At 46.3% G+C, this 16,325-nt stretch overlaps 1 protein-coding gene across 1 annotated transcript in view; it reads right to left on the bottom strand.

The window, feature by feature from the left end:
* The window catches only part of LOC142572581 (venom carboxylesterase-6-like), a 36,567-nt gene that overhangs the window by 4,187 nt on the left and 16,055 nt on the right, over positions 1-16,325 (bottom strand). The window contains exons 3-9 of the mRNA XM_075681798.1: positions 12,445-12,580; positions 10,578-10,763; positions 6,143-6,333; positions 4,719-4,866; positions 4,322-4,500; positions 2,454-2,628; positions 1,176-1,305 (exon numbers count right to left, since the gene is read on the bottom strand). Coding sequence (XP_075537913.1) covers positions 1,176-1,305; positions 2,454-2,628; positions 4,322-4,500; positions 4,719-4,866; positions 6,143-6,333; positions 10,578-10,763; positions 12,445-12,580 — 1,145 coding nt within the window. The remainder of the gene's footprint in view (positions 1-1,175; positions 1,306-2,453; positions 2,629-4,321; positions 4,501-4,718; positions 4,867-6,142; positions 6,334-10,577; positions 10,764-12,444; positions 12,581-16,325) is intronic.

The following is a 16,325-nucleotide window of genomic DNA, read 5'->3' as shown; positions in this document are numbered from 1 at the left end:
CCGCGATGGCGCTGCTCAGTTATTTAAATAAATTTTGGGGTTTGACGTGCGAAAACCACGATCCGATTTTGAGGCACGCCATAGTGGGGAGCTCCGGATAAATTTTGACCATCTGGTGTTTTTTAATGGACACCTGATGCACAGTACACGAGCATTCTGAAGTATGAAGGTTTACATTGCCGTAAACCTAGTGAGTTTACTGATTAGCACTATGATGCTGATGGCGATTATACAGTAGGCGTAAAGTGAGAGCCGTGGAATATGTTTTTAGAGTGTAATTAGTTCTCTGCTTCACCAGGATAACTAACACCAGGATAGCATCCTAAACTTGAAGCAGGTCAGTCGGTAAACAAAAAGTATTTCATAATGGGACACTGCGATTGCGCACGCTGAACGTTGAGCGTTGCAAACAACTCGCCTGTCAAGATCATTATGACTAAACCACGAAATGTGGTTCAATTTCTGACCCAGGATAACTGAGCGAAAGGGCAATATTTGACAAAATGAGCGGCCAGAAAATGTATAGCTTCATAAATTTTTTAAACAATGCTTTCTCAGTTAGAGTGTGTTACGTTGCCTGGTCTGGATTTAACGAAAATTTCATTATGGGCTAATAAATGCCGCACGTGTTTGTATTTATGCATTACAACATGTTAAAACAAAGCTTGTTGGCAGAGTTAATGTTAAGGATTTGTCACGACAAAAGTTGGATGAACATCCCAATGACAAGGGTGCGCCTAGTTAATACGAATGAAAATGATTTTATTGCAACTTTACATTGTCTTCTGTCGAAATATATTGCTAGGGTCGACTGCATGTATATACACTGTGTTTGTCATTTCTTTCGAAGCATTCCTTGAAGAAAGTATTTCCAACCAAACAAGCCTCACAATTATGAATAACCCTAGTTCGGTAATATTTTAGCGAGGCTATTCATGCAACAGCGAAACACTGGTGTTAAAAATATATATATCACCTAATAATAGAAAATAGAATAAGGAACAAGGAAAGAAAAAAAAGCCTCGCCCTATTCCTAAACGCCACAAATTATTTTCCCATCCTTTCCAGTGCCGCATATCTTCAAGACGGATCATCGCCTAACCCGGGTTAATACGATGTCACGTCACGTTCAAACCACTCGACCCTGCATGCGACAAAGACACGACTGAACTCACTGTCCGTTGATGAAGGCCATGAAGAAAGTAGTCATGTAGCCAACAATGAGAGGGTCCCGGACGGTATCCGTCGTCAGCGCCAACCCTTCAGTGTTGACTGTGTAGAGCATGTCGTCCATGTATGTCGCCCCTGGGTGTGGAAATCGAGATGTCGCCAACGTTAATCACATATGTGAGCCTGGTAAGAATCCTGTTATCCACCAATACTGCAGATGAGCTGAATAATTTACGCCGCTGGAATAGTTAGGCCACACTTGCGAAGCAAACAGTATTGTAACTTCGAGTGTGATGAAATAATGAACGCAGGACCGGCGCTAAACACTTTACTGCGGTCTGCATACCTAACAGTCGTCTGTAATTAAGCTCCCTTGCTGAATCTTGTGTCAGAAAGTATGCCCTCTTCTTGCATCAGCTAACTGCGGTAATGTAGGACCTTTTCAGCAGCCGTCATGAATACGCGCCCACATGCAGAGGGGAAGTTGTCAGGGCCGGAAGCATTTATCTGTCACGACGCACACACGACGCACACACAGCAACAACTTCACGGTAACGTGCGCAAATGAAATAGATGTGTGCCTAAATGTATTATCACGGTGAATTAAGGGTGCTTAACCGGTATTGCAGTTGTAGGTAGGCGCCGAGCCACAAGCCGCGTCAATTTCATCCTGGAATCCCCGCCCTCCTGCATGGCACTCCCCCTTTGTATCGCTGCGCGTTCTAGCTTTTCCCGGAGAAGGTGAAGCAATGTAAGACGCTGGAGAGGACTTCGACGTTACCGTAGTTAGGATGATTCATTCGTCGAGTGTGTTTACGGTTCAAACGCAACACTGTGGCCAACACGGCGGAACACGTTCGTGGCGGCTCCAGATTAATTCCAGCAGCCTGGGGTTAGTTAATCTGCCCCTACATGCAAGCACAGCGAGCGTTCTTGCGATTCGCCTCCATCGAAATGCTGAAGCCGCAACCGGGATTTAAACCCTCGTCCTCGTGCTAAACAGCACAACACCACAGCCACTCAGCCCCCAACGGGGGTTATTTTCGTGGTGCTGACTGGGGCTGGTGCTCCTGATAATGTTTGGCGTTTCGGTGATGATTACAGGTGGAGCGCCATAATCGGGTAAAGTATCTAAAAGATGTCAACCTATAATCAAATAGATATGTTAAATAAAACGTCGCTCGTGTCCTCTAGCTCTCTAGACCAGTGTCAACGTGCTTGACCATGGCATACGCAAGCGTAAGAAAAAGGAGGAATGAGAAAGAAGGTAGGTTGTGCCTCACCGTAAAGCTCTCTGGAGCCCATCTGGAGGTTAGCGAAGGTCCTTGGAGCATTAGGTATTCCGAATATGTACAAGAAAGCAGGGTTTGGAGACGTATACGAGGTACTCTGTAGAAGCCGCAGGTGACCCGACAGAGCCATTTCGATGGGAGCACCCACAAGAAAGTCCGTGAGCATCTGTTTGGCAGAAAATAAATTGTGGAAAGGAAAGTTAATGCAATTCCGGTTGGCGAAAGGACCAGTAATTAACAAGCAGGTAGTAGTAGTAGTAGTAGCAGTAGTAGTAGTAGTAGTAGTAGTAGTAGTAGTAGTAGTAGTAGTAGTGGTAGTAGTAGTAGTAGTAGTAGTAGTATTAAGTGTTTTATTTACTGTAAGCAATATACAAAGCTCACTGCAGGGGCAGGGGCTAAAGGTAATCAAGCCTGACAAAGGTCCCTAAATATATAACCTACATGAACAGAGTGAGAGAATAATGGTAAACAATGTCCATTATGGCCAGCTTCCTAATAACACCGGTACATCGTGGGATCAGATTATTTTATAACACATTACTGTGGCTTTTGTCAGCACATAATCAGAACGCACAAGCAAAGTGGAAAATTTGTGGATTGAAAGTACAATTGTGGATTCAGAGTGGAACAAAGTGGAACAAAGTGGAACAAAGTGGACAAAGTGGATAAAGTGGACAATTTCTGGTCTAAGGCACATTCTCTTTTTTCAACACAAATGTTGCTTCACAGATTACGATACGTTGCGTCCATGTTTGTGGCGCAAAAAAGGCTGTTTCGGTCAAAAGAAATTCATAGGAAGGAATTAGTGCGTTTGTTGTTGTGTATTTCATTTTTTTCTAGTCTTCTTTGAGCTGCAAGGACGAATAGACAAATACTAGTTGAACTTAAGAGGAAGTTTTAGCTCAAGGACTCCTATATAAATACATGGGAAAGGAGAAATATTTTTTCTCGGCAGCCGCTGCACTAAATTTGATGAAGTTCGCTGCATTTCAAAGAAGTTAAAGTTTAGTGACTATTGCAAGCGGAATTTTTATTTAGGCTCTCAATTTTTTTTATAAAGGTTGTTGAAAATTGGAAGTGTTTTTCAAAACAAGACTAACAAATTTTGAATTGTGGAACTTAGTACTGAAATATGATATCTCCCTTATATACATTGCATCTAATAGTACATCTAAAGCGGACAAAATTGATGTATTATGCATGGCTCGAAAGGGCACAACTAATGTGTGCGTAGGAGTTTTGCAATACCCTTGTAAACATAATAACAAATTCTCATAAGAAATAAATTAATGCATCAAATTTGTCTGTTCTGGATGTTGTAACGGATGCACTTTACAGAACTACGATATCTCTTCCTGGTGCAGAGTTACATATATGTAAACTCTGTGTCTCTATTTCTTTTTTTTTTTTCAAACATGAATGTTCAGCAATTTCTATAAAAAAATATAAGTCCTAAATTAAAATTCAGCTTCCAAAGTTCACTAGAATTAAACTTTTATCAAATGCAACACATTTCATTGAAATCTAGTTAAGTTGTATCTAAAAAAAGCATATCTGCGTTTTACGTGTATATGAATAGGCGACATCGGAGTTGGCAACGCGTTAAAGTTAATGCAATGCTGTGCACTAACTTAGGTACAGTATTGCAAAAGCGGTGATTGTGTGCTGATGAAATGCAATGATTAGCCGGCATCCTCTCAGAATTGCAACGAAAAGAATGCTTTCCAACATGTTTTATACCGTGAAATATTTTGAATTCTAGGATGTTACGGTGTGTGCCGGTCCATACGTGCTGAGTCTGAATCAAATGCTTTGGTGGAAAGCAGTGAGAAGCAAAAAATCCGGACGAAACTACGTACGTTGATGGTGCTGATCGCGTTCCGCGTGGCGTTGGAAAGATTGCTGCGTGGCCTGTAATACTGGAACCTCACGGCTGCCGTGACGCCAACACGTGAGTCCTCGTCGTCGAAAAATTCGTTCAGGTAAGTTTGCACTATGTGGTCGACGATTTTTGGATTCTCCACTTGGTTTATCCTCTCTGAAAGATGAAATGCGAAGCCCATGTGTGCACAGATGATAAACAAATACGGGCACTCAAAACGCTTGATTACAAATTACAGTGGCTGGGTTCAGTATGGGGCCCAGTGCCCGTGAAAATTCGGAGGCCGAAATTAAGCTTATCCTAAGGGTGAAGCAAGTCACAATTGTGATTCCGTCAAATGATGGAAAACTAAACAAAACATGTGCTGCTCTCACCAAAGTAGCGCAGCGATCCAGCGTTTTTCGTGTATCCATATATTGTTGGCTTCGGCGTGAACCGACCTTGGCAGAACATCATCCGGGGGTAGTTTGTAAGGAACGCATTCGTGGTGACGTTCGCGTCCACAATAGGCAAAAATCTTATCTGGAGAGAGGAAAAAAGAAGGAGGCAGGACGGTCACGATGAACGAACTTCATGTTCCGGCAGTTTTCATGAAAACAATTGGAACATGGATGCGAGGGGCCTGTGATATCAGTCTTCGTCACTGTTACCCATCATCACCAGCATTTATTGTAATCCCCTTCCATCGGCTACACGAATTCACGTCAATTTCAAGGAAATCGAACAAGTAAAAAGAAAAAGTGTAGAAGATCAAGCATGTTTAAAAAGTCATTCCCGAGATGCGCTACGTCCATGCTGAAGAGTAAAATACTTTTTTTTAATTGGCTAATTTATCCCACAAGTGCAGAATATGCACCAACATTTATGAGAGGGGCGGCAGTTGTCGATGTACAAGCATTCAAACGTGGTTTAGGGCAAAACAGCCTGACCCACTTTAATGAGTTCGCGTTAGGAGAGTGAAAAGGAGAAAAAAAGTGTATACGTGTGAATTGAATGGGAAGCCGCTCTCGTGATGGTGGTCTGCTCCAAACCACGAAGAAGACGGACGTGCGGCGAGTGAACTACTAAGCAAGACTTTGCAATGTCGTTACGGCAGTTTAAATCATGTATCCGGGACCTCAAAGATTTGCGACGTTATCCTAATGCATTTCGCTCGCCTTTACCGCTAAATTACCACTGAAATTTTGTTATATCCTCTTTTTTTTCTTATTCTTATTTTATTATTTTTCTTATGTGCGGCTTCGTGTAAGAATTCCACGGTCAAACCGTCTCAGGCCTGCCTCTTGAACCTTGGCTCCCATGTCTGTAATGTTGAGCGTTTCTCTTTGCTTAATTTTGCTTGCTTCCGCCCTTTCGCGTCGCTTTTATGCGTTGCATATTGCAATCACTCAGTTCAGCCCTTGGGCGCGGCCGGGCAGCCACCATTGACCTTTAGGGCAACCAAGTGACGTGACGTCACGACAGCCGGAGGAAAAGCTGGGCCCCAACTCGCGCGGTCGCGCGCGGCCGCAGCCACCACGTGACTCCCGCTCCTCCCGCTAGGGGCGCTGCGCCGGCGCGTGACGTCACGGAGGAAAAGCTGGGCCCCAACTGGCGCGGTCGCGCGCGGCCGCAGCCACCACCTGACCGCGCAACATGCAACGCATTCTTGGCTTAACCAAGCTAAGCCTGGCCATTTTTTTTTACATTCTAAAGAAACAACATGCCTGTCTGGCCAAGGTTTAGTGTGTGACTCTTTAAGCGCCCCATCGCAGGCACACACACAGCAGAGCGTTGGGCGCATAACGGTCGTCCGCACCTGTTCGTAATGCGCCTTCTCGACGAGCTTGACGCCGTCGATGGCCCTGAGGCAGGCGATGAGTGACGCGCCGTCCTCCTGGCCGCAGCCGACGGCGCGTCCCAATTGACGGGCGTTCCTCCACGCGTTGGTGATCGTCGCCTCCGGGCTGGCGGCCGAGCCGCCCGACATTATTGCCCGAGAAAACAGAGCTGCGGAGGAAAGAAAAAGCGGGAAGTTTTAGCACTGTCGGCTAATTAATAAGCCAGGAGAAAAATCCCGCGAGAGAAGTGCACTACAGAGCGCATTTTCTTTCGTTGTTTATGGCGTCTTAGTCCTGGGTGTAACGCAGAAACCATGTAAAATGCATAGGCAACACATTTCTGGAGGGTACGGGGTGCGAGGGGGGGGGGCGCCACTCTTTGCTCCCTTCGCGTTGTCCCCGTGCAAAACATACGATTTGCTCTGTTCGCAAGAGCGCTTCTCAGCGTTGCACATTTGTCCAACAAACTGTGACATCTCAGAAGCTAGGAGAAAAAAAATTGGAGGACGCTTAAGCTTCGCCTTCAAGAGTGGAGCGCGACAGCGTTCCCGTCGACCCGCCAAGGGGTGTAAGACAATGGGCTACGGCGCAGCGACTGCGCGCCCCGCATCGGACGCGGTGAGCGTCGAGCAACGCAGCGTTCGGCGCGACAACGAAATGTGCGCCTGAGCAAGCGACGCACGCCTGAGCCTTAGAAACAGCTCGTTTCTAAAGCAACACCGCGTTCACTAGAGGCGCTTTTGTACCGCTTTGAAGCGTCGAACTCGTGGCTCAGTGGTAACGTCTCCGTCTCACACTCCGGAGACCCTGGTTCGATTCCCACCCAGCCCATCTTGGAAGTTGCTTTTTATTTATGAAGTGCCTGCCGTGATTTATCGCTCACGGCCAACGCCGCGGACGCCGACACCGACACCGACGCCGACGACACCGGCTTTTCTGCGACACGAGCTCCTTAACGCTATCGCGTTAAAAATTGGAGGACGCTTAAGCTTCGCCTTCAAGAGTGGAACGCGACAGCGTTCCCGTCGACCCGCCAAGGGGTGTAAGACAATGGGCTACGGCGCAGCGACTACGCGCCCCGCATCGGACGCGGTGAGCGTCGAGCAACGCAGCGTTCGGCGCGACAACGAAATGTGCGCCTGAGCAAGCGACGCACGCCTGAGCCTTAGAAACAGCTCGTTTCTAAGGCAACACCGCATTCACTAGAGGCGCTTTTGTACCGCTTTGAAGCATCGAACTCGTGGCTCAGTGCTTCCCACACTATTCTTATACCCAAGTCAGAAGATCCCGTTGCATTGCGAAGAGTAACTTCTTACCGCCCAATTTGTCTCACTAACGGAGACTATAAGATAATGATGAAAATCTTAGCAAAGAGGTTGCAGACTGTCATTGCGAAGCTTGTGGGGCCGCATCAAACGTGTGGCATTAAAGGCCGAACTATCTTCTCAAACATACACGTAGCACGCAGTATCCTCGAATGTTGCGATGCCATGGGTGCACGAGTGGCAATGCTCCAAATTGATCTCGAGAAAGCGTTTGACCGGGTGCCTCATGACATACTTTTGTGCATTCTAGATTATGTGAATTTGGGTAGAATAATTAGAGAGGGGGTTGCCATGGCGTACCGGGACTGCTCGACGCGGCTCATTGTCAACAAGGTGGTGGGAGCGCGAATCCAAGTTAAGCGGTCGGTGCGTCAGGGCTGCCCTCTCTCGCCGCTGTTGTTTTGCTTGTATATAGAGTCGTTTTGTTTGAGTGTCATGGAGAATGACTGTGTCCGCGGGTTTAAACTGCACGAGGTCGAAGTCCGCCTGTTGGCTTATGCAGACGATATTGCTGTGTTCTGCACTGATTTGGACAGTATAACACAGGCTGTCAAATGCGTTAAAAGTTTTTGTGCTGTGAGCGGCAGCGCGGTAAACTGGGGTAAGTGCCTGGGATTCTGGCATGGGGATTGGCGGGCGACCCCAGACACTTTTGCCAACATGAGTTTCGTTACGACTCCGGTGAAATACTTGGGTGTTCCCCTTCAGTGCTACAAAGACAGTGAGTCGTACTGGAGGAGTGAAGTGGATAAGCTGCGGGACACAGTAAACAAATGGAATGGCTGGAATTGGTCTATGTTTTCCAGAGCCACAATTTGCAACATATTTTTAGTCAGCAAACTTTGGTACATCCTTCAAGTCTTGCATTGCTCAAGGGTAAACATCCAAAAAATTCACCGGGTGTTCGCAGTGTTTGTGTGGACATCGTCTTGGGAGAGATCAAGTCGCACCAATTTGTTTCTTCGAGTTCGAAATGGAGGACTTGGATTGTCACATTTGTTTTTGAGACAGGTAGTCAATCGTTTTTTTTTCTTCAGGGATGCAAAAAACCCGTTTTTATACACTGTCTGCCAACTTCGCCTAGGCAAGCACTTGCCCGAAATGGTTGTCTCAGCGGGCAGTTTGCCAGGGGCTGTTTATGGTTTTCTACGTGAAGTTGTGGCTTCATGCAGGTTTTTGTCAGCGCGTTTTTCACTTCAATATTTGAGTGACGTTAACCGGAAAAAACTGTACAGGGACCTGTGTGATGTTGTTCTTCCCGTGCCTTTATATCGGTCTCTCTACAGAGCTAGCCATGGGCACAATGTTCTGAAGCGCGTTAAGGCGATGCTAGTACCGTCAGGCGCTAAGACGTTCTTTTTTGAATTGCACTCCGGAACGCTGACCGTCAAACCGTGGCTGGCTGAAAGAGGTTTCTTTGTTCCTTGGGGCACTCATTGTACAATTTGCAGGCAGGAGGAGACAATTGAACATGTTTTTCTGCATTGTTGGGATGCCGTTTTCCTCTGGGATGTGCTCCAGCGCACAATCAAAAAGGATTTCCCCCTAGATGCGTATGGGATTCGCTACTTGCCAATAGAAAGTGATGATGGTACCCCATTCGATGTGATCATGCTTATGGCCCTGCATAGCATTTGGAAATGTAGAATTGCTGTAAGGCATGCCGATCTCGATGCAAGAGCGGCTCGCCAGTATTTCAAAGAAAGCATACGGAACTTTGTAGAGGAACAAAAGTTGCTGGAGTGCATCCCAGAGTGGTTGCCACGAGTGGAATTATTATTGGCGATAAGGGAATTTTAGCACAAGCGCAGCCGCGCAAGTTCTGCGGTTGTTTTCAACATATTGTGAGTGTGCCTTTTGATTATTTGTGAATGTGAAATTTTTATCCGGGCCAACGACCGGCAATAAAGAAAAAAAAAAACTCGTGGCTCAGTGGTAACGTCTCCGTCTCACACTCCGGAGACCCTGGTTCGATTCCCACCCAGCCCATCTTGGAAGTTGCTTTTTATTTATGAAGTGCCTGCCGTGATTTATCGCTCACGGCCAACGCCGCGGACGCCGACACCGACACCGACGCCGACGACACCAGCTTTTCTGCGACACGAGCTCCTTAACGCTATCGCGTTAAAAACAGAACGCCGACAGAAGTTCCGTTGTCACATGGGTTGACATTTAAGTTTCCACAGGGAACATTCTCCACTCTGGTCCATTGTAGAAATGAAAATGAACTGCAAACTAGGCACACGTGACAACATTTCCATAGAGGGCTGTACCAGCCTGTTCTAGGCCAATCCCACTTAGTCGGTATGTGCCAGTCTTTGAGGCCGTCGTGATCATGATCATCATCGTCGTCATCTACAGCGCGGATAATGAAAAATAACACATCGGCAGGTTGGCACCCAAAGCATCTTGCCCACGGCTAGGTAAATTGCGTTGTTTAGTTACTGTGAACTAAAACCCAATCCATGAATGTCACTTTATATGCGCTCTTATGGGACGGCATCAAGGCTTCTTGATTTGTGGCAGATGATTTTCATTCTTAGGAAAATTGGGATGCATTAAATAACCTCTGAGCATGATCAATGTTCCCAATAAGCAGTACTGACGCGAAAACAAGATGCTTGCCTCAACGAGAGCCGTCCACTACTGTATCTACTACGCCAATTTCGCTGTTTCCCTTTGGAAATGTGCGGTTTTGACAATGATTTATGTGCTGGCAGAAGACGGGGCCGTAACATTCCATAAAATAATTAAACTATGCGTCACTGATGCATTCAAATGACCAGTCGACCAACCACCCACGCTCACTGACTCAGGCACTCACTCATACGCCATCCTATATAAGGTTTTTTCTGTCCGTCTGTCTGTCTCTCTCTCTCTCTCTCTGTGTGTGTGTGTGTGCGTGTGTGTGTGTGTGTGTGCGTGTGTGTGTGTGTGTGTGTGTGTGTGTGTGTGTGCGCGTGTGTGCGTGTGCGTGCGTGCGTGTGTGCGTGCGTGCGTGCGTGCGCGCGCGCGCGCGTTTGTGTGTGTGTGTGTGTGTGTGTGTGTGTGTGTGTGTTTTCAGCGCATCAGACTAGGGCTCACTTACCCGACGACGCAGCATTGAGCATGTGGAACGATACGGACATTGCTCCGGCGCCGAACCCCATGAGTGTCACCTTCTCCGGGATCCCTCCGAAGGCAGCGATGTTGGACTTGACAAAACGCAACGCCATTTGCTGATCCCAGAGTCCCATGTTTCCCTTCCCGTTCTCGTCTTCTGTGCTCAGGAAACCTAGAAAGGACGAATAAGAGGGGCTTACTGCCTCATCTGCTAAAGCACCCACGCACGGGTTTCCTGCACTCAGCACTGAAGGAATGACCAACAATGGTCGAACGAGGAATGTAGCTGGAGCAAGTGAAATAATTTTTTGTTCGATCGCCATGTGATTGCTTCAAGCCTTCACCTTACTGTGAACCTTTGTCTCTCTTGGAACGCGGAGGAATATAGTGGCACATACAGAGTGCTGCAGATAGTTAAAAAAAAACTCTTTCGCCTCCCTTTTCATTTCTCCCGGAACAGAGCGGCAAGCTAAAAATGTCTGCCTGAAGACGTCCTAGGTCGCTATGATGCATACATTCTGTTTGGTGGATTCTATTTATTTCTCATCGTGCACCATTCACGACGTGGTTGATCTGAGTGGTGACGCGGGTGGAGTGCCTCTCGCACCCTGACGAAGTGTGAAAAGTAATATCATTGGCATAGAATCGTCACGCAGGTCCCGTTCCACATGTCGGTTTCCTAAATAAAAAACTCCACTTCCTTTTTCACCGCGTAGCTATATTTTCGCCCATATTGTGGGGATAGTGAATAAAAAAAGCTTCATGACGGCACTTATCTGGCTCCTACATCGCCACAATCTCGCTGCACCGTTTCACCTGTCATGTGCGTCACTATGCTATAAAGTTCTAAAAAATTCCAAAGAGCTTTCCCAAACACATTTCCCAAAGTCTTATATTTATTCCTGCTTTGCATCACTTGCGCTCATCATAAACTTGTAAATTTCCCAGTCTCATCAGTTCGCTAGTAGCCTGCCTTTTTTAGAACGCGTCGGTCTTTGCATTGTAACCATTTTCTTGTTCTACTGAACCACTGGTTCTTGTTCTACACGTTACATAACTTTCTGACCTCAATCGTTATTCCTCGTGCCTTATGCTAGATAAACTTTCTTTATCACTTTCTTTCATGCCCCGTCTTTTTATTATATATTCGTACGGCTTTTACGTGGAGTACCATGTGGTTATATGTTGTTGTTAGAGAAAGTGGTCAGTCTACATTCTTTATTTACAGGACTTTTCACATATTTCACACTCTCTGCGAATTTTGTCCACACGTGCTTCAAACGTTGTTCTCCTTTTTTGTGATACTTCCGCTTGGGGCATAAGAAACGAAACAAATAAACTACAATGATAGCCAAAGATAGTTGTGAATCGCCGTCTCCCAAAGGAGTCCAAAGAACTCAACAAAATCACGAGATAGTGAAGTCCTCTGCACTCATAAACGTCGCACGAATTTGCCATTTCTTTCCTGCATTACTTCGGGCTTCAATTCCTTCGTCACCTGTCATTGTCGCTTTTGACATCGTGCCATTCAGTGCTGTTACTTTAAAATGCTACAGCGCGAAGCAACACGGGTAAGTAAATGTCAGGAATAGAATAAGACAAGTCGGAACTCTGTTTCTTTCTTCATCTGCGTTTCTTTCAGCTTTTCTTTTCCAGTAAGAACAAGCACCAACTGACCTGCCTGTGAATTCTACAGCACCAGTCATTAAACTGGATCCCTCTATGGGTCATTTACTCAAGCAGGAAAAGAAAGTGCAAAGCACGTGATAAAGCGACGAGTGCGGCAACAACGTTAAAGAATGAACGCCACCTTCAGCACACGGAAACGATGTGGTGGCACCTTACAGGCTTACCGAAAACACCGAGTCTGTAGTTGACGACTACGAAGATGTTTCTTGATCCAAAGTCGTAGCCTGGTTTGATTTCGTCTTTGCCACCGCTTTTGAAGTCGGGCCCCGGAAGAAAAACCACAACTGCAAGCTTTGTGGCCTGAAATTTATGTTGCAGAGAAACATAAGCTACATTGCTTGGTAGAACTGGCAAGATAAATTTGATTATATGAATATCAGTGAGTTGCTGACAGTCCAGTAAGTAATATTGTTTCTCTACAGTGTCAAACGGTCCATGCAGTTCGGCACGTAGTTGATAGAGTGACAAAGAACTATGACAAAGAAGTGAGAAGAGTCACTCCGTGAAACTGGCAATTAGCCAAGTCACTGGCAAAAGCGGCCCTTTAACGCGGCACCAGCACCAATGAACGCGCGGCGGCCGTTGAACGTGCTGAAGTGGAATAGTGTACGACTGTTTCTTGGTTCTCGGAAACCACATACAGCGGAATTGATTATTTATGAAGTAGGCCCTCATGTTAAGTGATCCTTGTATTAAAGCTAGATTTCAAGGACTACCGAAACAATAGCGCAGCAAATGGGCTTTGGTAAAGCACGTACAAATCTTTCCTGTGCAACACATCAAGCGTGTGACATATCTGTCTTGCTATACTGCAGCCACGACAATGGCATATTCGTCACCTGCTCGCCGAGTGTTCTGGGCATGCTAAGCACGTACGGCGTCTCGAGCGGCAACGTCACGAGATTGATCAAAATCGACTTTTCTAACTTGCCAAACTGTCGGGCCCATGGTCATCGAAGGTAGTACAGCGGAAAGCATTAATGTGCTTGAGCGTTTCTTTTTTATTTTTTTTGAGAAGGAGGCAGGGAGGGGAAGGGGGGGCGGAGGACAGACATACTCAAAACGTACTAGGCACTTCACTGGTGCATATTACATATCTGTTGCAGCGCCTAAATACGCAGGCAAGAACAAGAAACAAAGCACGAGCGCTGACTCTCAAGTGAAGGTTTCATTGAAAAAAAGAACGTATAGGCTAATTGCAAAACACGACAACAAAATATAAGGAAGCCGTGGTCAGATACATGAAGGCGAACAACTTCATCCTGCAGTTCGTCCGAAAAACCTCGCAGCGTTGGTCTTGCGTTTCTCGTCTGCGTCTTTTCGCGCTGCAACAAATATGTCGCCGTATCAACTCACTCAACTTTCGATCCTGCTCAATTTTACATAATGCATTGCGCCCCTAGTGAATGTGCTCTCTGACGCAGCGCGCAGCGCTGGATATATCGTCGTGTACAGTAGAGCCCACTTTCACTTCCTGTACCTGTACGCACGTATTATCTCATATGTGTGTCATCATCGCCTGTGTGTTCTCTCTACAGCGCAGCCCGTTTTCACCGTTTTATCTGTCAACGCATATTATCTCACCTGCATGTTATGCTTATCTGTGCGCCTATACACATTGCACCACATCGCAGCCTCATCTCTTTGGGACTCAGCTCATCCCGTTGTTGGACATTTCACATCATCATAAGTTCCTTTATATCTCGGACTACATCGCGATTTCATTTTCTTTAGCTGTCTTTGCGCTGATATTCTCAACCCGTAACGTTTTATTTTCTTCTTGAAGCTTGCCCCTACGGCATAGTTGCTTGAGTATAAGCGTGGAGGTCCCTCTCGTGTATCGAGTGCAGTAATGGCTTAGCGAACATATCGCGCTTGAGAGAGCACCTATAACGATCTGTATAATCCGTTCGTAGGTTGGCAGCTTTCTCGAGTAGCACTCATTTCTGGGCAGTGTCGTGACAGGCGGTGAACTTGCGCTGTAGAAAGCCTGAAGCAGCACACCACCTATACTGTCGTTTTCTTTCTCTTTCTCGCCAATATCAAAAGAAGGCGCCGTCACCGTCGTAATGGGCCCTGAACCTCGCTCTTTTCCTTCCATTTCAGTAAAAGAAAAGGGAACCCAGCGCCTTTATAGAAAGAAAGCCTTTCGCCGAGCGCAAACTTTTCGAGCTGGCATTTTACTTTTTGAAACATGTTTGATGGGGGCAACTATTCCTCAACAAATTGCACGGTCGCGTGCCGTGACACAAATCTTCAGTATTGTGTGTGTGTGGGGGGGGGGGAGTATTCTGTAAGAGCCCACCTAATGGACCTGTTATTTCGGCCGCTGCTGATTGGCTAGGGTCGCCCGTCTCCTCTTTGCTCATACAGCTGCATCCAATCAGCAGCGGCCGAAATGGACAGTCCGCTATGTGGAATCTTACAGAATACCCCTCGCCTCCACCCCCCCCCCCTTGATCCCTTGGTTTCCGTAGCTTTCCGCAAGTTGTGGCGCCTTCATACCGTGGACAAGGTGAGGTCAGCGAGAAACGCCTTTGTCGGAAGCTATCGGTCACTGTTCTGCGCAACTGCCCATGTCGTGATATCCGGGCTGCCACCTCTTGAGATAAGCGCCGCAATGCAGCCCGGACAGCTCTCGCTCCGCTCTTGTCCCTCGTGTATATATATAAGTGTGCCGCCAGAGCGATATTTGCATAAATGCTTTCGGACCGCAAGAGGGGGGGGGGGGGTATCAAAAGCAAATACAGAACAAAAGCAAACTATCGAAGGCGATATTCTCAGTAAATAGATGAGCGGAGTTATATCGACAGCACGAAATGGCTGCCACGCCGAACCTATTATCTCCTAGCAGGATAACAAAAAAGGGTTCAAGCCGTTAACGATAACGAAAGGATCCCCTTCGCGGAAGAGCGACTCCTGAAGGTGTGCCAAGAAGACGCTTACGATTCACGCGTACATTGACGAAAGCTGTCTCTATGTACAATCGCTGTCTCTTCAGGCCAATGACGTATGTCTAGAGAGGTACCAACCCAGGACATTCTTCTAGAATTGATCGACTGCTAGAAAGTTGAAGCAACAACGAATTCTTCAACAACAAAAAAAGAAAGGAAAAAGTAGGGGGGGGGGGGGGGAGTATAAAAGTAACGAACTGCACGGAAAGAGTTATCAAAGAATAAATCTCAATTTTATGCATGACCGTTGCAGGTATTCTATTTTTAACTACCTGAAGAAGGACACAAATTAGGGCGGCAAGTTTAACCACTACTACGCATGATTTGTCGTAAAACATCAATGGCAAGTATAACAAATGCCGCAATAGTGAAACTTCTTGGCCTCACACAGTACCATAGAAATGGGACGTGAGCAGAATGAAAAAAGATTTCTGATTATATTTTATGTCTCTTCTTATTCCTGCGTTTTCAACAGTGTCCTAAGTTAGGCCCCATCGCTGATGCAACCCGCTAGCACGGGAATAGATACTGCCGGAATGACATAAGGCGTTGAAAGACTTCCCTCCCTAATGGAAAATCCTATATGCTCTGTACCATAATGTTGCTTGTTCCTATATTGTTGATATAGGCAGCTGCATAGGTACATTGTACCTGGTTCTTTTTTTGTAGTTGAACCGTTTCTGTAGCTGTTTTGCGTGGAATCGTTTGGTAACATGCATGCACAGTAGTTCAGCAGAAAGTATTGTGGCTAGCAGCAACGTTGTATAAATATATATCTGCCCAGGGCACACAAATAGATGACGAAATAACATGGAAAGCATGTTCAGTTGGCTACCCTACACTTGGGAAGGAGTATCGGGGAGCGAAAGAGCGGTAAAGAGAAAATACAGGAGTGCATATAAATTACCTGCAGTAGACGAGGCGTAGTGCGCGTGTGCAAATTCGGTCGATCACGTCAGTTGGCAAGCAGTTCGCCAGTATGTGATAGTGTGGTCTTGGGTATTGTGAGGATGCGGTTGGAAGTATTCGCTTCCGGCTACTGAATTTCACATCTTAAAGGACACAGACATCTGATCGAGCCACCTACAGCT

Source organism: Dermacentor variabilis, chromosome 2 (assembly GCF_050947875.1).
Source record: "Dermacentor variabilis isolate Ectoservices chromosome 2, ASM5094787v1, whole genome shotgun sequence".
In the NCBI taxonomy this organism is placed as follows: domain Eukaryota; kingdom Metazoa; phylum Arthropoda; class Arachnida; order Ixodida; family Ixodidae; genus Dermacentor; species Dermacentor variabilis.
This window is presented reverse-complemented; position numbering and strand designations above follow the sequence as displayed.